General features: G+C 40.9%; 1 protein-coding gene across 2 annotated transcripts; it reads left to right on the top strand.

Moving 5' to 3' along the window:
- Window positions 1-84: 84 nt before the first annotated feature.
- dusp28 (dual specificity phosphatase 28) lies at window positions 85-15,919 on the top strand. Of its 2 annotated transcripts, none has more exons than XM_038269921.1 (3): window positions 85-251; window positions 2,907-3,308; window positions 14,884-15,919. In XM_038269921.1, the coding sequence occupies exons 1-3, from the start codon at window positions 105-107 to the stop codon at window positions 14,983-14,985; spliced, it is 651 nt and encodes a 216-aa protein (XP_038125849.1). In that variant the 5' UTR covers window positions 85-104; the 3' UTR covers window positions 14,986-15,919. The 2 variants fall into 2 exon arrangements, with proteins under 2 accessions (XP_038125849.1, XP_038125850.1); XM_038269922.1 differs by having other exon boundaries at window positions 121-251; window positions 2,903-3,308.
- The last annotated feature ends 399 nt before the right edge of the window (window positions 15,920-16,318 follow it).

The following is a 16,318-nucleotide window of genomic DNA, read 5'->3' as shown; positions in this document are numbered from 1 at the left end:
TCACCAGTGTTTTTATTTCAGCCACGAATGTGAGCAGCATTAGGACCCTGAGTGCAGCAGCTGTCAGCAGCAGTAAATATAGCAGCAGGGACAGTGTGTGTGTCATGTTGATCCGACCAGTTGGGGGTCATGAGGAGCTGAACACATCGATCAGTCAAAGCGTTTGGTCTGTTGGAGCAAAGAGGGAAAAGCTTCCTGTGATAAAAAGCAACCACAGATTCAATCAGGAGGATCCTGCAGACCAGCTGCAGGTCAGTCAGAGAGCTGTTCTAACAGTGTGTGTGTGTTGGGTGTTTAGTCAATGTAAAAATATGTCCTTTCAAAATCAGAAAATACATCTACACACATAGCTAATGATTATGATATTATCCATTATCTACTGTATCAAAATGTCGTTGATTTAAATCAAAATCCATGAATGTTAAACATAAACAGAAACATAATTGAAGGGACAATAACCTTCACTGTTGTAACAATGAAAAGAAACAAAGGTTTGGATGTTTAGCAGCTGTAACTGTACGTGTTTTGGTTGAATAAATTGATTTCCTGCAGGTGTTTTGCATCTTAATTATCCAATAACTAATGCTGGAAACAAGAGGAGAATCTTAAAAGGACAAGATTAAGATGTATTTTTTTAGGAGATCTCCAGAGTTTGTAGCAGCTGACAAGCAAAACAGTAGACTGTTTAAGTTTAAAGGTGCAATAAAGTAATTCTACTCCTGCAAAAAAAAAGGTAAAATCTACATCATTGAAGTTTTTCTTTAAATGTGCAATTAAAAAAACTAACACAGCTGATTGTATAAGTTTTATTTGAAATTATACAATATATATATATATATATATATATATATATATATATATATATATATATATATATATATATATATATATATATATATATATATATATATATATACACAAGGTGCTCATTTCGAGTAGCAGTGAGTAGCACTGCTGCCTTGCAATAAGAAGGTTCCAGGTTCGATTCCCGGCCTGGGGTCTTTCTGCATGGAGTTTGCATATTCTCCTTGTGCATGCGTCGGTTCTCTCCAGATTCTCTGGCTTCCTCCCACAGTCCAAAAACATGACTCTTAGGTTAATTGGCTTCTCTAAATTGTACTTGGGAATGTGTGAATGGTTGTTTGTCCTGTTTGTTTCTGTGTTGTGCTGCAAAGGTGGTGACCTGTGGACCGAGCCTCTTGTCAGTAGACAGCTGGAGATAGGCACCAGAAGTCTCTCAGGACTTCCTGATGCTTGATCAAATTAATATTTTCTGAATACAGACATAACACTGAGCCAGAAGTTTCCAGGTTTGTTTTAAAGAAAAAGTCGGGTCACATTCAGAATACAAACTTCTAAAGGCACTTTAAATATTAATTATTACATACTGTTCAATTTGAATGTGCTTTACAAGAATACTACTGCCTCCTACTGGTTTGTGACGTCATGGTGCGATATCGGCTTTTGATCAAGTCCCAGTGCTGTATCTGGTGTGTGTCACAACGCGCTATTATCCAAGTCATCTTGAAAACATTCTTCTTCCAAATATTGGCTACATGTTACATGTTTTTTCTCTGGACAGAAGTTTGATGGCAAATCCTCCCTTTTCAAGTTGGTAATCCAACAAAAAACCCGTCCATAGAGGATCATGAATAGGAAAAGTGAAAAAACTACATTTTTTTCACTTTTACCCGATGTATTCCAACATCCAACTGCCATGCATGTGGGCATTGTCAGTTTAACTATAGCGCTGGTGAATTTCAATGGTGAAGTCCTCTGGAAATTTTAAATAATTGTTGTTGATTGCAGATGTTTCTAGTAGTTCCCAATGATTTTGCTTGTAAAGCAGTGAGTGGGGCGTTACTATATTTGGGCAAAAAAGGCCGGTCCCAGACTAATGTAATGGCGATTAAAAAGATTATTTTTATTTTTTTTACTGATTAACGCTAAATTCATTAAATCCTGCGAACATATTCGTTTTAGGTATAGATAATGATCCATTGATTATTCCTTGTTGACCGGACTTTTCCTTTAAAGCTTCACAGAACAGAAACCAAAAACATTTTACCTCACTGACATAGTTGGGGCCAAATTTTAATTGTATTGCTGTGCCTTGGGGTCATTGAGTTGGGTCATTCTTTAACCAATCTCTATTTTACTGTGGAGAGTGGAGTTTTTTTTTGTTTCTTTTTCTTGCTGCCTCAGGAAGAAGGTGTCATTCATTGCTAGTGTCCCCCTTAACCACCAGGTAGTATAAAAAAAACAACTGTTTCTTTACTTGAAACTTAAAGGGAAACGCCGTTTTTTTTTACATTGATGTCATCCACGTGCTGGGCTGGAGTTGTGACAGGCAGCCACAGGCGGCTACTCTCTACCCCTTCTATTTGTTCGGCTAGCTAATCTGAATCGGTCAATTCCATTTCGAGAGCAAGATCATTTGTGGTTGTAGCACTAGACATCTTCCAGGCATGTGAGTAAAACTAGCAGCAGTTCAACTAACAGGAAAAATGAATGGTAACCGGTAGCCTTTAGGAGCAGAAAGAACCTTTGGTTCTGTCTCTATCCTTTATCCTCTTTCAAAGGCAATTACCTTTTTCCGAATTTGGTCAATAATTTGGGATCCGAGGTGTTGTGTATTCTAGGGCAGAATTCAGATCAAATCATAGTTTATTTGACTCCTCTTCAGTTAAGTGTTAAACATAAAAAATAAAAATCCTTAATGACCTTAATTTGCAGTGCTGAATAGTTTTATTTAAGGATAAGATGAAGTTTTTTTGAACCCCCAAAAACTTGACGAAACCAGTTGTTTTGTTTCAGACACAAAATGTCATACTAAAAAGCTTGCGGTGACAGGAGACATAAACAAACATCATGTAACACTCATGCCTCCCATTCTGACCAGGTAGCTGATAGCTGCGGATCTGACATTAATCAAGGAGCCCTGTGAGGGTCTGACCAGGATGCTGCAGCTGTGCAAAGTCACCAGCGCCCTCTTCATCAGTAACGCCCGCTCAGCCTGCAGCGACGAGCTCCTCCAGCAGGAGGCGGTGACACTCTGCATCAATGTGTCCAAGCAGCAGCCGTTCCCATTCAACAGCGGCATCACCAAGCTGCGGATCCCTGTCTATGATGACCCCAACGAGGACCTCTACAGCCACTTTGACCGCTGCGCCGATGCCATCCAGAAGGAGGCCAACCGTGGAGGGCACAGTGTCGTCTACTGCAAGAACGGGCGCAGCCGCTCTGCGACCATCTGTATTGCCTACCTGATGAAGCACCGCAAACAGACACTGACAGAGGCATTACAGGTGAGGGTGCTTCTCACCAGAACCACATCTAACTTTCCTCCATCTATATACCTAGGGTGACCAAACGTCCGTATTTCCCGGGATATATCCGTATTTCACGTCCTGTCCCGGGCGTCCCGGGTTTTTTTTAGAAAGTGAGGAAATGTCCTGATTTCAGTGCGCACGACGCTCCGTGTGACGTAATCCCTGAGCCGCGTCAGTGCGGGCAGCCCTGTTCTTATCAGAGGCTCTGTTCGAAATCCTGGGCTGCATCCTCCAAGGACGCGGTCTACCTAGACTGGATCCTTCGAAGTCCTTGAAAATAGGGAGGCTGGAAGAGTTTAGGCTGTAAATTCGAACAGGTCCTCCCTTCGGCGGGTTTTACCGCCGTATGCTCTGTTGCTTAGCAACCGTGAAAGTTGACACACAAAGCAGGAAAATAATGAATACCGAGGTATTCAAAACTGTTTGTTTATTTATTTATTTTTTAAAAAGTTAAAGTGAACAAAGACTACACTCACAAGAATCCAGAGTGGAATAAAGGTTCCAACCACCGGGAGCAGGAACAAATAAAATCAAATGTAATGATAGAAACCTTAGTCAGTTAAATAACCTGCTGCTGTCATTCTGCACATCTCTGATGTGGCTGCTATTTTCAAATATCCATTACTGTAAAAATGTCCATAGCTGCATATTGGTTATTAATTCTCCGGTTTTATATTGTTAAAACACTTTACAGAATTTTATTTTTTATATTTTAACTCTTCCCTATTATGTTATTCTTATACATTTTTCTAAGGTCCTCATTTGTGTGACCATTTTCAATAATCTTTCTGCTGCTGTAAATTTGGGGGATTTTCTATTCTATTCTAAAAAAGGGGTAGAAATATATAAGTAAATCTAAACAATGTATAAAAAAATATCAGCAAAATCTCTAATATTCAACAACAAAAAATACTTAGTTAAGCATATTGTGCAAAACAACAGTAAAAAAATTAAACTCCTATCAGATTTATAGTTCCCACCCTGCAGATATATTAGCATCTGTCCTTAAATTACAGCCAAACTCAACATTACCGCCAAATATCTGACTCAATAACCATTAAAACAACTATTTTCATTCATTTCAGACGGAACTATTCACAGAGTTGTATTATATTAAACTGAACTTCCAATTTTCACCACTGTTCTGCGCCAAGTAACATTTCACGGAGCAAATCCCGATGATGAGACATTTGTTCTTTCAATCAACACCACCCACCCCCCCCCCCCCCCCCCCCCCCCCTCCCCACCCACCCACCCCTGCTCCAAGGTGTCCTGGTTTTCCCAAATGAAAATATGGTCACCCTAATATACCTGAGTCATGCATGGACAGGACTAGATTTACTACGGGCAGGGGCGTGCATACATAGACACTAGGTGGTGCTAAAGCACTAGGAAGTTTGCCCTTTATCAAGAAAATGCCCTTTTAAACCCCTTTTTTTAAATTCTTATTAATATTATTAAGATTTTACTGAGGTCGGTTTTGAAATGATCTTTTGAAAACCTGAGCCATTAAAAACGACTGAAGCAATGCTCCGAAATGAGCCACCTCCTTGCGCACACCAGACCAGCCTATCTCTCTTCCTTTGTCACGTGAACTTGCGCGGTCGCCCGCAGGGCATGCCAAATGTGCAGCATCATAGCAGTTCAGTAAGCGTCTTCAGATAGCAGGAACGGTCGCTGACAGGCTGCTTCTCCCGTGCCTCATTAGCCAGGTAATATACAGATCAAGCTAAATCATTTTGTTGTGCATTAAAATGTCTCATTCAGCAGCACCAAACAAGCATTTTTGCCGACTGGTCACCTGATAAACTAGTTAGGCTAGATAAAGTTTTACACTGTAGCCCAAGTCAATGACAGATAACGTGAGGACGACCACATAGGCTACAAATAATTTAGGGAAAGTTTGCAATTGCAAATCTATTTGTTAAGACAAATGTTTTCTGTTGTATAGGTTTTGTTAGGCAACATAAATTAACACATTTTGGTCTCTTTATTGTCTTAATTGTATATTGATTTAGTAATTGCAGCACAATGCCAAGAAAGGAGGGTTAATCGTATTGAAAAATCTTAAAAGCTGTTCACATTTTATTTTTAAGTGGTTTGTACAAAATCAGCAGGTATTAAAATAGCTATTATTTTGTAGGCTACCATAAGTCATATCCACATGACAAGACTTCCAGTCATGTTGCCGTAATAGCCCATTATTTAAACTAATGTGGCATATTTGTTAAAGCTATTATTATTATTATTATTATTATTATTATTATTATTATTATTATTATTATTATTATTATTATTATTATTATTATTATTATTATTATTATTATTATTATTATTATTATTATTATTATTATTATCATCATGATGGTTATTATTATTATATTGTAGCCAGTCACAGCAGGGAAGCTCTATACCATCAACATCTACCAGGACAGGAGATGAGGAAGAGTTCAGGGAAGACACAGAAACAGAAAAAGACCAGGATGAGGGAGAACAGATGGATGAGGGAGAACAGATGGATGAGGGAGAACAGATGGATGAGGGAGATCAGATGGGTGAGGGAAAACAGGAAGATGAGCCAGATGAAAGAAGAAGAAAGATGAGCAAGCGTACTACTTTAAAGTAGTACGCTTTAGTCTGTTCTGTTGGTGTGACTTTTTTCCATTGAAAACTCACGTTTAGAGAATGTTACAAATAAAAGTCAAATTTCATTCAACATGCGTGTATTTTTTTTTATAATTAAGTGTTCCACGTGTGCTAAAAAAGGCACACCCCCCTCCTGAGCACCTGCCCCCCAAAATGACTGTGCACGCCTCTGACTACGGGGGACAGAGTGCTTTCATTGGGGTTGTTATAAACAGTGAAGTAAAAGTTGTTATACAGTGTGTGGTGTTCACAACAATCCACAAGACATTTCGCTTTCCATACAAAAATGTCAGAAGTAGCGCTGAGTTTGAGGTCTTTATACAGTAGCCCAACTAAGCCTTTTTTTTGTTTTGAAAACATGCAAATTGAAACGGACGAAGGGGTCCACCCCTTTGGAATGGGGGTCGTTTGGCTTCTTTTGTTAGCCTGCAATGCCCCATACCCGTCCGCAGGTCATCTGTGTGTGTCGCACTGATTGCAAATGTGCCTCCGCCCCTTCTGCAGACACTCTGCTGCTCCTCTTCAGAATTGTAGGTGACGCAGACAGTGCCGCAGACACGAGGCCTCTGATTGGTCAAATCTACATCTGCAGAACCTTAGCGGCTTGTCTTGTTTGAATGACCGCCATTGTGGAAAACGACTCGTGAAGATGGACCAGCTAGAAGAGCAAATTGCGTTAGAACGCTGGGACCTTTTTTCTACCTGGATCCCCGCTCTTTTTCACCATCAATTGTCAGACAAACTTGCCCCCAATTCCTCACCAGACGCAATGCTACTTCGTAATTGTCCCTCTTGCGTTGTGGAGTGGAATAACATAGCGCAGACCACACTTCAATATTAGGCATAAATCAAAAATATATACATCAAGACCACTGCGACACACTACCACGGGAGTGTAACCAGTTCTTTAGTGTCTAAAAGGGGGGTCGTGTCTGAATAGGCGAGGTCCTCTGCTCTCCTGTACAGGGGCTAGGGCTGAGATGATAGGTCAATTTGAATGTTTTCACAACAAAAACAAGGCTTTGTTGGGCAACTGTATAAGAGCCTCGAACGCAATGCTATTCCTGACATTTTGAATTGAAAAAGCTTCTTGGATGGCAAGCAAAACATCTTCAATCTTGGAAACAAAGTCCAGTGGACTGTTTTTAATTTTCTTTATTTGGAATGACTATGACCGTGGTGAATGAGAATCTTCACCAGCAATTAAATAGAATAGAATAGAAAATCCCTTTATTATCCCACGATGGGAAAATTCTGGTGTTTACAGCAGCAAAAAGATTATAGAAAAAAAATGGTCACCCAAATATTGACCTTAGAAAACAGCATGGTATTTAACTGACTAAGGTAGAAGCTGTGCAAAATAAGCCTTAATGTAACAACCTGTTGAGGTTGTTGGGAACAGTACATCTATCTATCTATCTATCTATCTATCTATCTATCTATCTATCTATCTATCTATCTATCTATCTATCTATCTATCTATCTATCTATCTATCTATCTATCTATCTATCTATCTATCTATCTATCTATCTATCTATCTATCTATCTATCTATCTATCTATCTATCTCTCTCTCTCTCTCTCTCTCTCTGAGTGCATGCTGGGAGTTTGGTGGTGGAGAGTGTGGCTGAGAGCTTGTGAGTAATCTCAAACTTTTCTTTTTTTTTTTTTCTTTCTAACTGTTTACTGTGTGATTGTTTGTTAATTGTTTATTCTTGTATCACCCCAAGTTACCGTGTGTTTGGGTGCTTTGGGGGGCGGTAGGCCGTGTTTCTTGACAGGGATGGCGTCCTCGGTGGCGCCGTCCCTGTCTCTGAAGCATGGGGTGAGGATTGTGCCGCAGCCCAGCACTACGGTGGAGCAGGTGCTGCTGGCAGTAGGAGAACAGGTGGGACATGGAAACATCTCATATGCCTCACGCATGAATAAGGCAGTGGTTGTGTTTCTAAAAAATCTGGAACATGTAAGTCAGCTCATAGAAACCGGACTGGTCCTGGATGATGAGTTTTTTCAGGTTTCCCCGTTGGCAGTGCCTTCGGTCCGGATCACCGTATCTGGTGTCCCCCCGTTTATTTCCAATGAGGCTCTGGAGACAGAGCTGAAGCGTTTTGGAAGATTTGCGAGCGGTTTCCGGGTGGTGAATCTGGGCTGTAAGGATGCCAAACTGAAACATGTTCAATCTCTGCGGAGACAAGTGTTTATGTTCCTAGATTCTCCAACCCAAACGCTGGACGTTTCGTTCCGTGTCAAACATGAGCAGGGATACTACATGGTGTACGCCAGTTCTGGAAACATGAAGTGTTTTGAGTGTGGAGATGTGGGCCACAAGCGGGTGGCATGTCCCCACAGACAGAGTGTGGTGGGGCCCGCGGCGTGCGCTGCGGCGAGTCCCGCGGCGTGCGCTGCGGCGGGTCCCGCGGCGGGTCCCGCGGCGTGCGCTGCGGCGGGTCCCGCGGCGGGCGCTGCGGCGGGTCCCGAGGCGTGCGCTGCGGCGAGTCCCGCGGCGGGTCCCGCGGCGTGCGCTGCGGCGGGTCCCGCGGCGGGCGCTGCGGCGGGTCCCGAGGCGTGCGCTGCGGCGGGTCCCGCGGCGGGTCCCGCGGCGGGTCCCGCGGCGTGCGCTGCGGCGGGTCCCGCGGCGGGCGCTGCGGCGGGTCCCGAGGCGGGCGCTGCGGGAGAGGATAGCGGGGAGGGGAGCAGTGGACAGCGGGCGCTGCCCGAGGCTACTCCTCGTAATAATACTGAGGGAGACTGCTCCGTGGTAGGAACTGACAGTGGCTCAGTGGTTGGGACTGAGGGTGATGGTTCCCTCCAGTTGACAGACAGTGCTGTAGGTGAGGAAGAAGCTGTGGACAGGACAGGGCAGAGAGCGGATGACCTGGGGAGGTCAGAAAAGGATGCAGAGTGCAGTCCTGTGCAGGATGCAGAGCTTCTGCAGGTGAACCCTGATAGTGAGGCAGATGATCAGATGGAATCCACTCATGGCCATAATGATTCTGATAGTTTCTCTATCGCAGACAGCTACTTTCAGAGTGTTGATTTGTATTCTCTGGAGGAAATCAATGGTTTTCTAGATGACACCTTTGGAAAAAAAGTCAATGTAAAAGATTATTTTCCTGATGTGGATAAAATTATTGAATCGGTCACTACTTTGCAGAGAGTTGTTGGTTATGATTTACTGGACAGCAAGAAACGTTTTCGTCTTAAGAAGCACGTCACAGGTCTAAGGAAAACTCTTAAAACAACAAAGGGTAAAATGTCAAAGAAAATGAAACTTTAACAAACAGTAACATGATTGTACAACACTGGGTGTTTCAATTCTGTTGGTTTTCCCTACTGGTCTGTCTCTATTCTCCTTACATGCAGGGTCTAAGAGTGGCCTCTTTAAACATAAATGGGGGTAGAGATGGAAAAAAAGGGCTATATTAACAGATGTTATCACACAGAAAAGACTGGATGTAATTTTCCTACAAGAAACACACACTGATAGCACGAATGAAATAGATTGGGGCTTATGGTGGGGAGGGCAGCATGTCCTTAGCCATGGGACAAATCTAAGTGCTGGAGTTGCCATTCTGTTTTCTTCCAAGTTAAATGTAACTGTTATTTCCAGCACAGAGGTGGTGAAGGGCAGAATGCTTATGGTGAGAGCTGAAGTAGAGGGTTTCAGCTTCATTTTCATTAATTTATATGCACCAAACCAAGGCTCTGAGCGGGAAAAATTTTTTAAAATACTGAAGGAAGAACTAAATAATATTGGTACAGGAGAGTTTATTGTATTGGGTGGTGACTGGAACTGCTGCACTGATTTTACATTAGATAGGACCGGAGAGGAGCCACATGTTCAGTCCTCCTTATTTCTGTCTCAAGTATTAACAAAAACCGATTTGGTTGATGTGTGGAGGATGAAACACCCTTCTGATAGGCAGTACACTTGGGTCAAAATATCAGATGGGAGAGTAAGTGCAGCTAGACTGGACAGGTTTTATCTACCTGCTTCTTTCACTACTAGAGTTCTTAGCTGTAGAATATTCCCAGTAGTTTTTACTGACCACCATCTAGTCTTAATGGAGCTGTTTCTCTCTCCCACTAGAAAACAAACATCTTTTTGGCGTTTTAATATTAAATTATTAAAGGATCTTACTTTTTGTGAAAATTTTAAATTGTTTTGGGCCTACTGGAGATCCCAGAAAGTTGATTTTCTTTCCCTGGCTCAGTGGTGGGAGGTAGGAAAAGCTCAGGTTAAAGTTTTTTGTCAGGAATATACAGTTGGTGTCACTACAAAAACCAAGAGGGTTGTGCAGGAGTTAGAGGACCAGATAAGGAACTTGGAAAATGCCCTTAAAGAGAATCAGCAAAATGATCTTTTACGATCAAAAAAGGGGGAGCTCAACTCTTTCCTGCAGGAGAGAGCAAAAGGAGCTTTAGTCCGAGCACACTTCACCAGACTACAGGACATTGATGCACCAACCACCTTCTTTTTTAACCTGGAGAAGTCAACTACTTCAAAAAAACAGATGGTGTGTCTCCGTCTCCCGGATGGGAAGGTGACCACAGACCCAACGGAGATGAGGAGGCATGCCGTGGATTTTTACACTGACTTGTTCAGGGCGGATGGCTGTGATGTGGATGCTGCTGCGGAGCTTCTTCAAGGACTTCCTCAGTTGGATCCAGGAGATCGGGAGGCTCTGGGTTTGGAAATAACTCTGGATGAACTGACTGCTGCTGTGTCTCAGATGACATCTGGAAAGGCTCCGGGAATAGATGGTCTGCCTTCAGACTTTTTTAAACATTTCTGGACCATCATGGGACAGGACCTTTTGGATGTTTTTAATGAGTGTCTTATGAAAAAGACACTTCCAGGTTCTTGTAGGCGTGCAGTTCTTTCTTTGCTCCCTAAGAAGGGAGATTTAGCCCTTTTAAAGAACTGGAGACCAGTAGCTCTTTTATGTACGGACTACAAGATTCTTTCAAAAGTATTATCAAACAGACTGAAAACTGTTATTGATTTTCTAATTGGTGCAGATCAATCATATTGTGTACCTGATAGGTCTATGTTTGATAATTTGTTTTTAATGAGAGATGTTTTTGATATTTGTAAAATTTATGACATTAATGTTGGTATCATATCCATAGACCAGGAGAAGGCCTTTGACCGAGTGGATCATGATTTTCTTTTTACTACCTTACAGGCTTTTGGTGTTGGGGAGGGTTTTCTGTCTTGGGTAAAGCTGTTGTATCGAGATGCCTGTTGTGTGGTGAAGGTGGGAGGTGGGTTGAGTGTTCCAGTGCCAGTTAGGAGAGGGATCAGACAAGGCTGCCCCATTTCAGGCCAGCTTTACAGTATTGCCATTGAGCCTCTCCTCTGTCGGTTGAGGAGTAGACTGCGAGGTCTCTCCCTGCCAGAGTTGGCTAACATGCCCCCTGTTATTGTATCAGCATATGCTGATGATGTAAACATATTTATTTGCAATAAGGGAGACGTTCAAGAGTTACAAGAAAGTTTGTCCTTGTATGGAAAAGCTTCCTCTGCTAAGGTGAACTGGGGAAAAAGTGAGGCTTGTTTAGTGGGGGAGTGGGCTGTGGGGAGCATTCCTTGTCTTCCTGGTAACCTTAAGTGGGGAAAAAGGGGTATAAAAAGTCTTGGAGTTTTTATTGGGAATGAGGATTTTCAGAGACAGAACTGGGAGGGAGTGCTGGAAAAGGTAGAAGCCAGGTTGTCTAAATGGAAATGGTTGCTACCTCACCTGTCCTATAGGGGAAGAGCTCTGATAGTGAATAACCTGGTTGCATCATCTCTGTGGCACAAGCTCATCGTGTTGGTGCCACCATCAGGCCTACTGAAAGAAGTGCAGCGGCTCCTGGTTGACTTTTTCTGGTCTGGTCAACACTGGCTGAGGGCATCGGTCTTGTATCTCCCTGTGGCAGAAGGAGGACAAGGACTTGTAGACATTCTTTCCAGAACCGCGGCTTTCAGACTGCAGACGGCACAGAGGCTGTTGTATGGTTGCAGTCGCTGCTGGTTATCCCCTGCTCGATTGCTACTTAGGTATGCTGGACGGCTTGGACTGGATAAGCAGTTATTTCTGCTAAGACCATCTGAAGTTGACCTGACAGGACTCACACCTTTCTACACGTCGGTGATTAATGCCTGGCAGACACTGAAGGTCACAAGGAATCAGGACTCTGGGCCAGGGATGTGGATCTATGAGGAACCACTGTTTCACAACAACTTCTTTAGAAACGCTACTTTTTCTTCTGCTACATTAAGAACAAAATTTGTTGAGGCCGGCATTACTAAACTGGGCCACCTCACCAAAACATCCCTGGAGACGCTCAGTGACATTACAAGCATCCAGTCTTACAGAGTGCTGAATAGGATTATGGAGGAAGTCTGGCAGTCCCTGTCTGAACCAATGAGAAGCTTTGCTAAGAATCACGCTGGCCAGTGGAGGGATGATGGTGTGTATATTTTTCCCTCTCTGAGTGTCTGTCCAGCTACTGAGGAGCAACAGGAGAAGAGTTGTTTTCTTCTCAGCATGAAAACACCAGAGCTGGGAATTTTCAGCTCCTGTGGGAGGAAGCAGCTGTACTACAAATGTGTGAAAGTGCTGAATTTTCACTCTCTGGCTGGAGTGAAGGAGTCAAAATGGTGTGAGATATTTGCCTCAGACGTTACCCCTAAAGGCAGGTGGAGGGTCCTGTATAAACCCCCTGTTGAGAAAAGGATGGCGGACCTTCAGTGGAGGATTATACATGGAGCAATAGCCACAAACAGACACAGAGCTCACCTGGATCCAGGCACTGGGGAGGGCTGTCCATTCTGCACTCACAGGGAAACATTAGATCACTTAGTGGTGGGTTGTCCTCGGCTAGTTGATCTTTTTAAAGTTTTGAAAGGATGGGTGGAAGCTTTGGGGGAGGTTTTCTCTCTTCCTCTGTTTGTTTTTGGACCCAGATACACAGTGAGGAGAAAACTGAAATTAGTTTTAATAAATTTTTTGTTTGGGGTGGCTAAACTAGCCATTTGGAGAACCAGGAAGAATCAGATGCTGGGTCAGGGTTGGACAGATGTGGTGCAGAGCCTGAAAGGTCTGGTTGCAGCTCGTCTGAGAGTGGAGCATGCTTTCTACAAACTGACTAATAATGTGGAGGCTTTTAGCGCTCTGTGGGGGACTAGACATGTTTTATGTTCAGTAGAGGAAGATGGCTCCCTGGTTCTTAATATTTAACGTTTGGGGTTTTTTTTGTGTGATAATGGTTGTTTTTTTATTGTGATGATGGAAACAGACTATGTTTTCCTGATGTAAAGTAAATAAACAACGTCAAACCTCTATCTATCTCTCTCTCTCTCTCTCTCTCTCTCTCTCTCTCTCTCTCTCTCTCTCTCTCTGTTTCTATATATATATATCAAGAGATAAGAAACACATTAAGTGGAGGGTTGCCCAGTGAAGGCCTAGGTATCATATGCACCACGCTCCCCTGCATGGTAAACAGGTATAACTTCTTTTAATCATAGTATTTAATTCAACTAAGCTTGCATGACAACACTTTGGTAGGTTCTGTAAATATGGTTCTGATTCCAGATTTGACCTTTCATTATAGCAGATAAAGGATGTGATAGTTGGTCCAAGCAGAAGCAAACTAGGTGAACAAAGTGATGCTTGCTCTTCTTTTGGAGTAAAAGGCACATTAGAGCCACTCTAATAAATTTTTTCTACCTGTTCTCATCCCCAGAATGAATTAAAAAGACTCACAGCATCTCTTAAAAAGGCAAATTATCAAACGTATACATTTCCAAAGTTTCTAGAGTAAATTTGAGAATATAAGCAAAATATAAACACCAATAAGTAAGCTATATTTACCAATGTGTGCATGCAGACATTATATCCTTTGCAATATTTATTGTGCATTAAAGTTAATCAGAGCAATCTTGTCTCACTTTTGTATTTATATATAAATTAGGTGTGTGCTCCTGAAGTTTGCATTTTCACTGTGAACTCTTTGTCAGGATCAGCAGGTGTGATGAACAATCACTGCAACCTTAGTAAATGTAATCTAATATTTAAAAATCTGTGGATTAGCAAAACGAATGGTTTCCTGTTTGCCTGAGCGGTTCTGTCAGCCGGCATCAACAGAACTCTGAAGCTCCATCTGCCAGGCCCTGAAATTGTTTCAGCACAACACTTTGTTTTCAAACACCAAGGGTTTAAATATCCAAGGTGTCCTCAAAAAGGACAGGGACACAACAAGCTACTGCTGACAGGAATTATTTAAGGTCATTCAGTCCCTGCTTTTATTTAGCTCAGAAAAATATGTAGAAAATGTTCACACTCCTGGCAGGTAAAGTAATCTTTCTTATTTGACCAAAAGTAAAATGAATCTAATCCATAAAGAGAGCTGACGATTAGGGTTTTGGTACGGAGGTCTTCCAACCACAGCTTTCAAACAGAAATCAACACAACATAAGAGGAAACAGGTAAAAAACAGCTCAGTGTTTGACAGAACCTTCAGCCCATTTGATCAACGTGAAACCACATTCAGACATCAGCAGATGTCTTAGATGGACGACCTTCAACTTTACTAAGAAGGTGTAAAAATACTGCAGTTAAAATGGAAGCAATGACCATATTAATTCAGTTGGGAAAATAACTGCGAAAATAGAAATTTATACTACAGTGTATTTACTTCTGATAAACCTAAATGATGCCATTATCAGGAAATAAGGAACGCTTATTATTAATGTGCATGCATAGGTTTTAAAGGTAGTTAAAAGTAGCTTGTATTTATCGTAACAAACAACAGATGGCAGCAGCTATCCTGCACACTCAGCAAGCTGTTAGAAACTGGATCCAGCTGGAGGACAGATGGTTAACAAGGCTTGCTGATGTTTCATATCTTCTCTCAGAGGGTGAAGACAGCTCGTCACATCGTGGATCCTAATCCCGGCTTCATGTCTCAGCTGCAGAGATACGAGGAGGAGCTGAAGAGGAGGAGAAGAGCGTCCTGATGCTGAAGTGTCCTCTTGTCTGCTCTGCTTCACACTCATCACTGGCTGTGCTTCAATCTAAGAAACTCAAACTTCACATTAGTTTAAGGTGCTCATATTGATGCAAACAGGAGAATCTTTCTAGAAAAAGTCTAAAAATAAAAGACCAACTTAGTCTGGGTAAGTCCGAGGATAAATACAGGAATTACCATAAACCACAAAGAAAGATACATTAAGCAGCAGCTTAAACAAAATAATAATAACAATAACACAAACACATAAAAAACATTATTTATATTGAATAATGGTCATATGCTGACATGTGAAGAACATGATTAGAAGTAGGTTTTTAAATTGTTTGTAGTTAATCTCTTAAAACACTAGGAAATAAATCAATTAGCAGGTAAAACTGTGTAGAGAACATACAAGTAAAACAAAGTCAGTTTGAAAGGGTTTAATAATTTATTAATTTAATCAGAAAAGACATAAATAAACCAGTCAGAGGATAAAAAACCCTCCTCTAAAGAACCAGTTACCTCAAATATATAACAAATTGTTCTTATGGTGCTTGTATTTCATAGAAATATAGTTTTTAGAACCAATGTTTTCTATTTATTTTAGTAATACTGTGTTGTTAAGTATTCTAGTATTTTTTACTGTATTCTAGTATTTTTTAATGTTGAATTATAATTGCATTTATTTTTCTCACTACTCACGAACACAAGGAATAAGAATATAACAGAAAATTAAACAAAATAACCCACTGATTGAATTTTGAGAAGAAAATCATGAATAATGAACAAAATTTCATTCCAAAGTATTTTATGTGGGCTTTATGGTAAACACACAAAAGAAACTTGCTCTTTCTTTAGATATGTGTAAAACTGAAAGTCATATATATATACATTACATATATATGTTTTAATAACAAAATGCTCATAATATCATCATCAATACTGCTTTTACAATTATTATTGTAATATAAATATATATACATATATATATATATATATATATATATATATATATATAAATATATATATATATATATATATATATATATATATATATACATATATATATATATATATACATATATATATACATATATATATATATATATATATATATATATATATATATATAATTATGTATTTCAGATGGATTGTGTATGATTGTGAAGAAGTTCTAGTATTCAAGAAGTTCTACCTGTGAGTCGATCAGCTTTAATTTAATACATTTTTAAAAATCATCTAAAATTGATGCCATGTGATAAACGCACAGATGGCCTCCATTTTTTAACATGTTTTCAATCTTCGTTTTATTTTCTGTCAAATTCCCCAAACATCAGTGA

This window comes from Cyprinodon tularosa, unplaced genomic scaffold, assembly GCF_016077235.1.
Source record: "Cyprinodon tularosa strain WSP-4 unplaced genomic scaffold, ASM1607723v1 ctg743, whole genome shotgun sequence".
Taxonomy (NCBI): domain Eukaryota; kingdom Metazoa; phylum Chordata; class Actinopteri; order Cyprinodontiformes; family Cyprinodontidae; genus Cyprinodon; species Cyprinodon tularosa.
The sequence above is the reverse complement of the archived record's forward strand: the minus strand, read 5'-3'. Positions and strand labels throughout refer to the sequence as shown.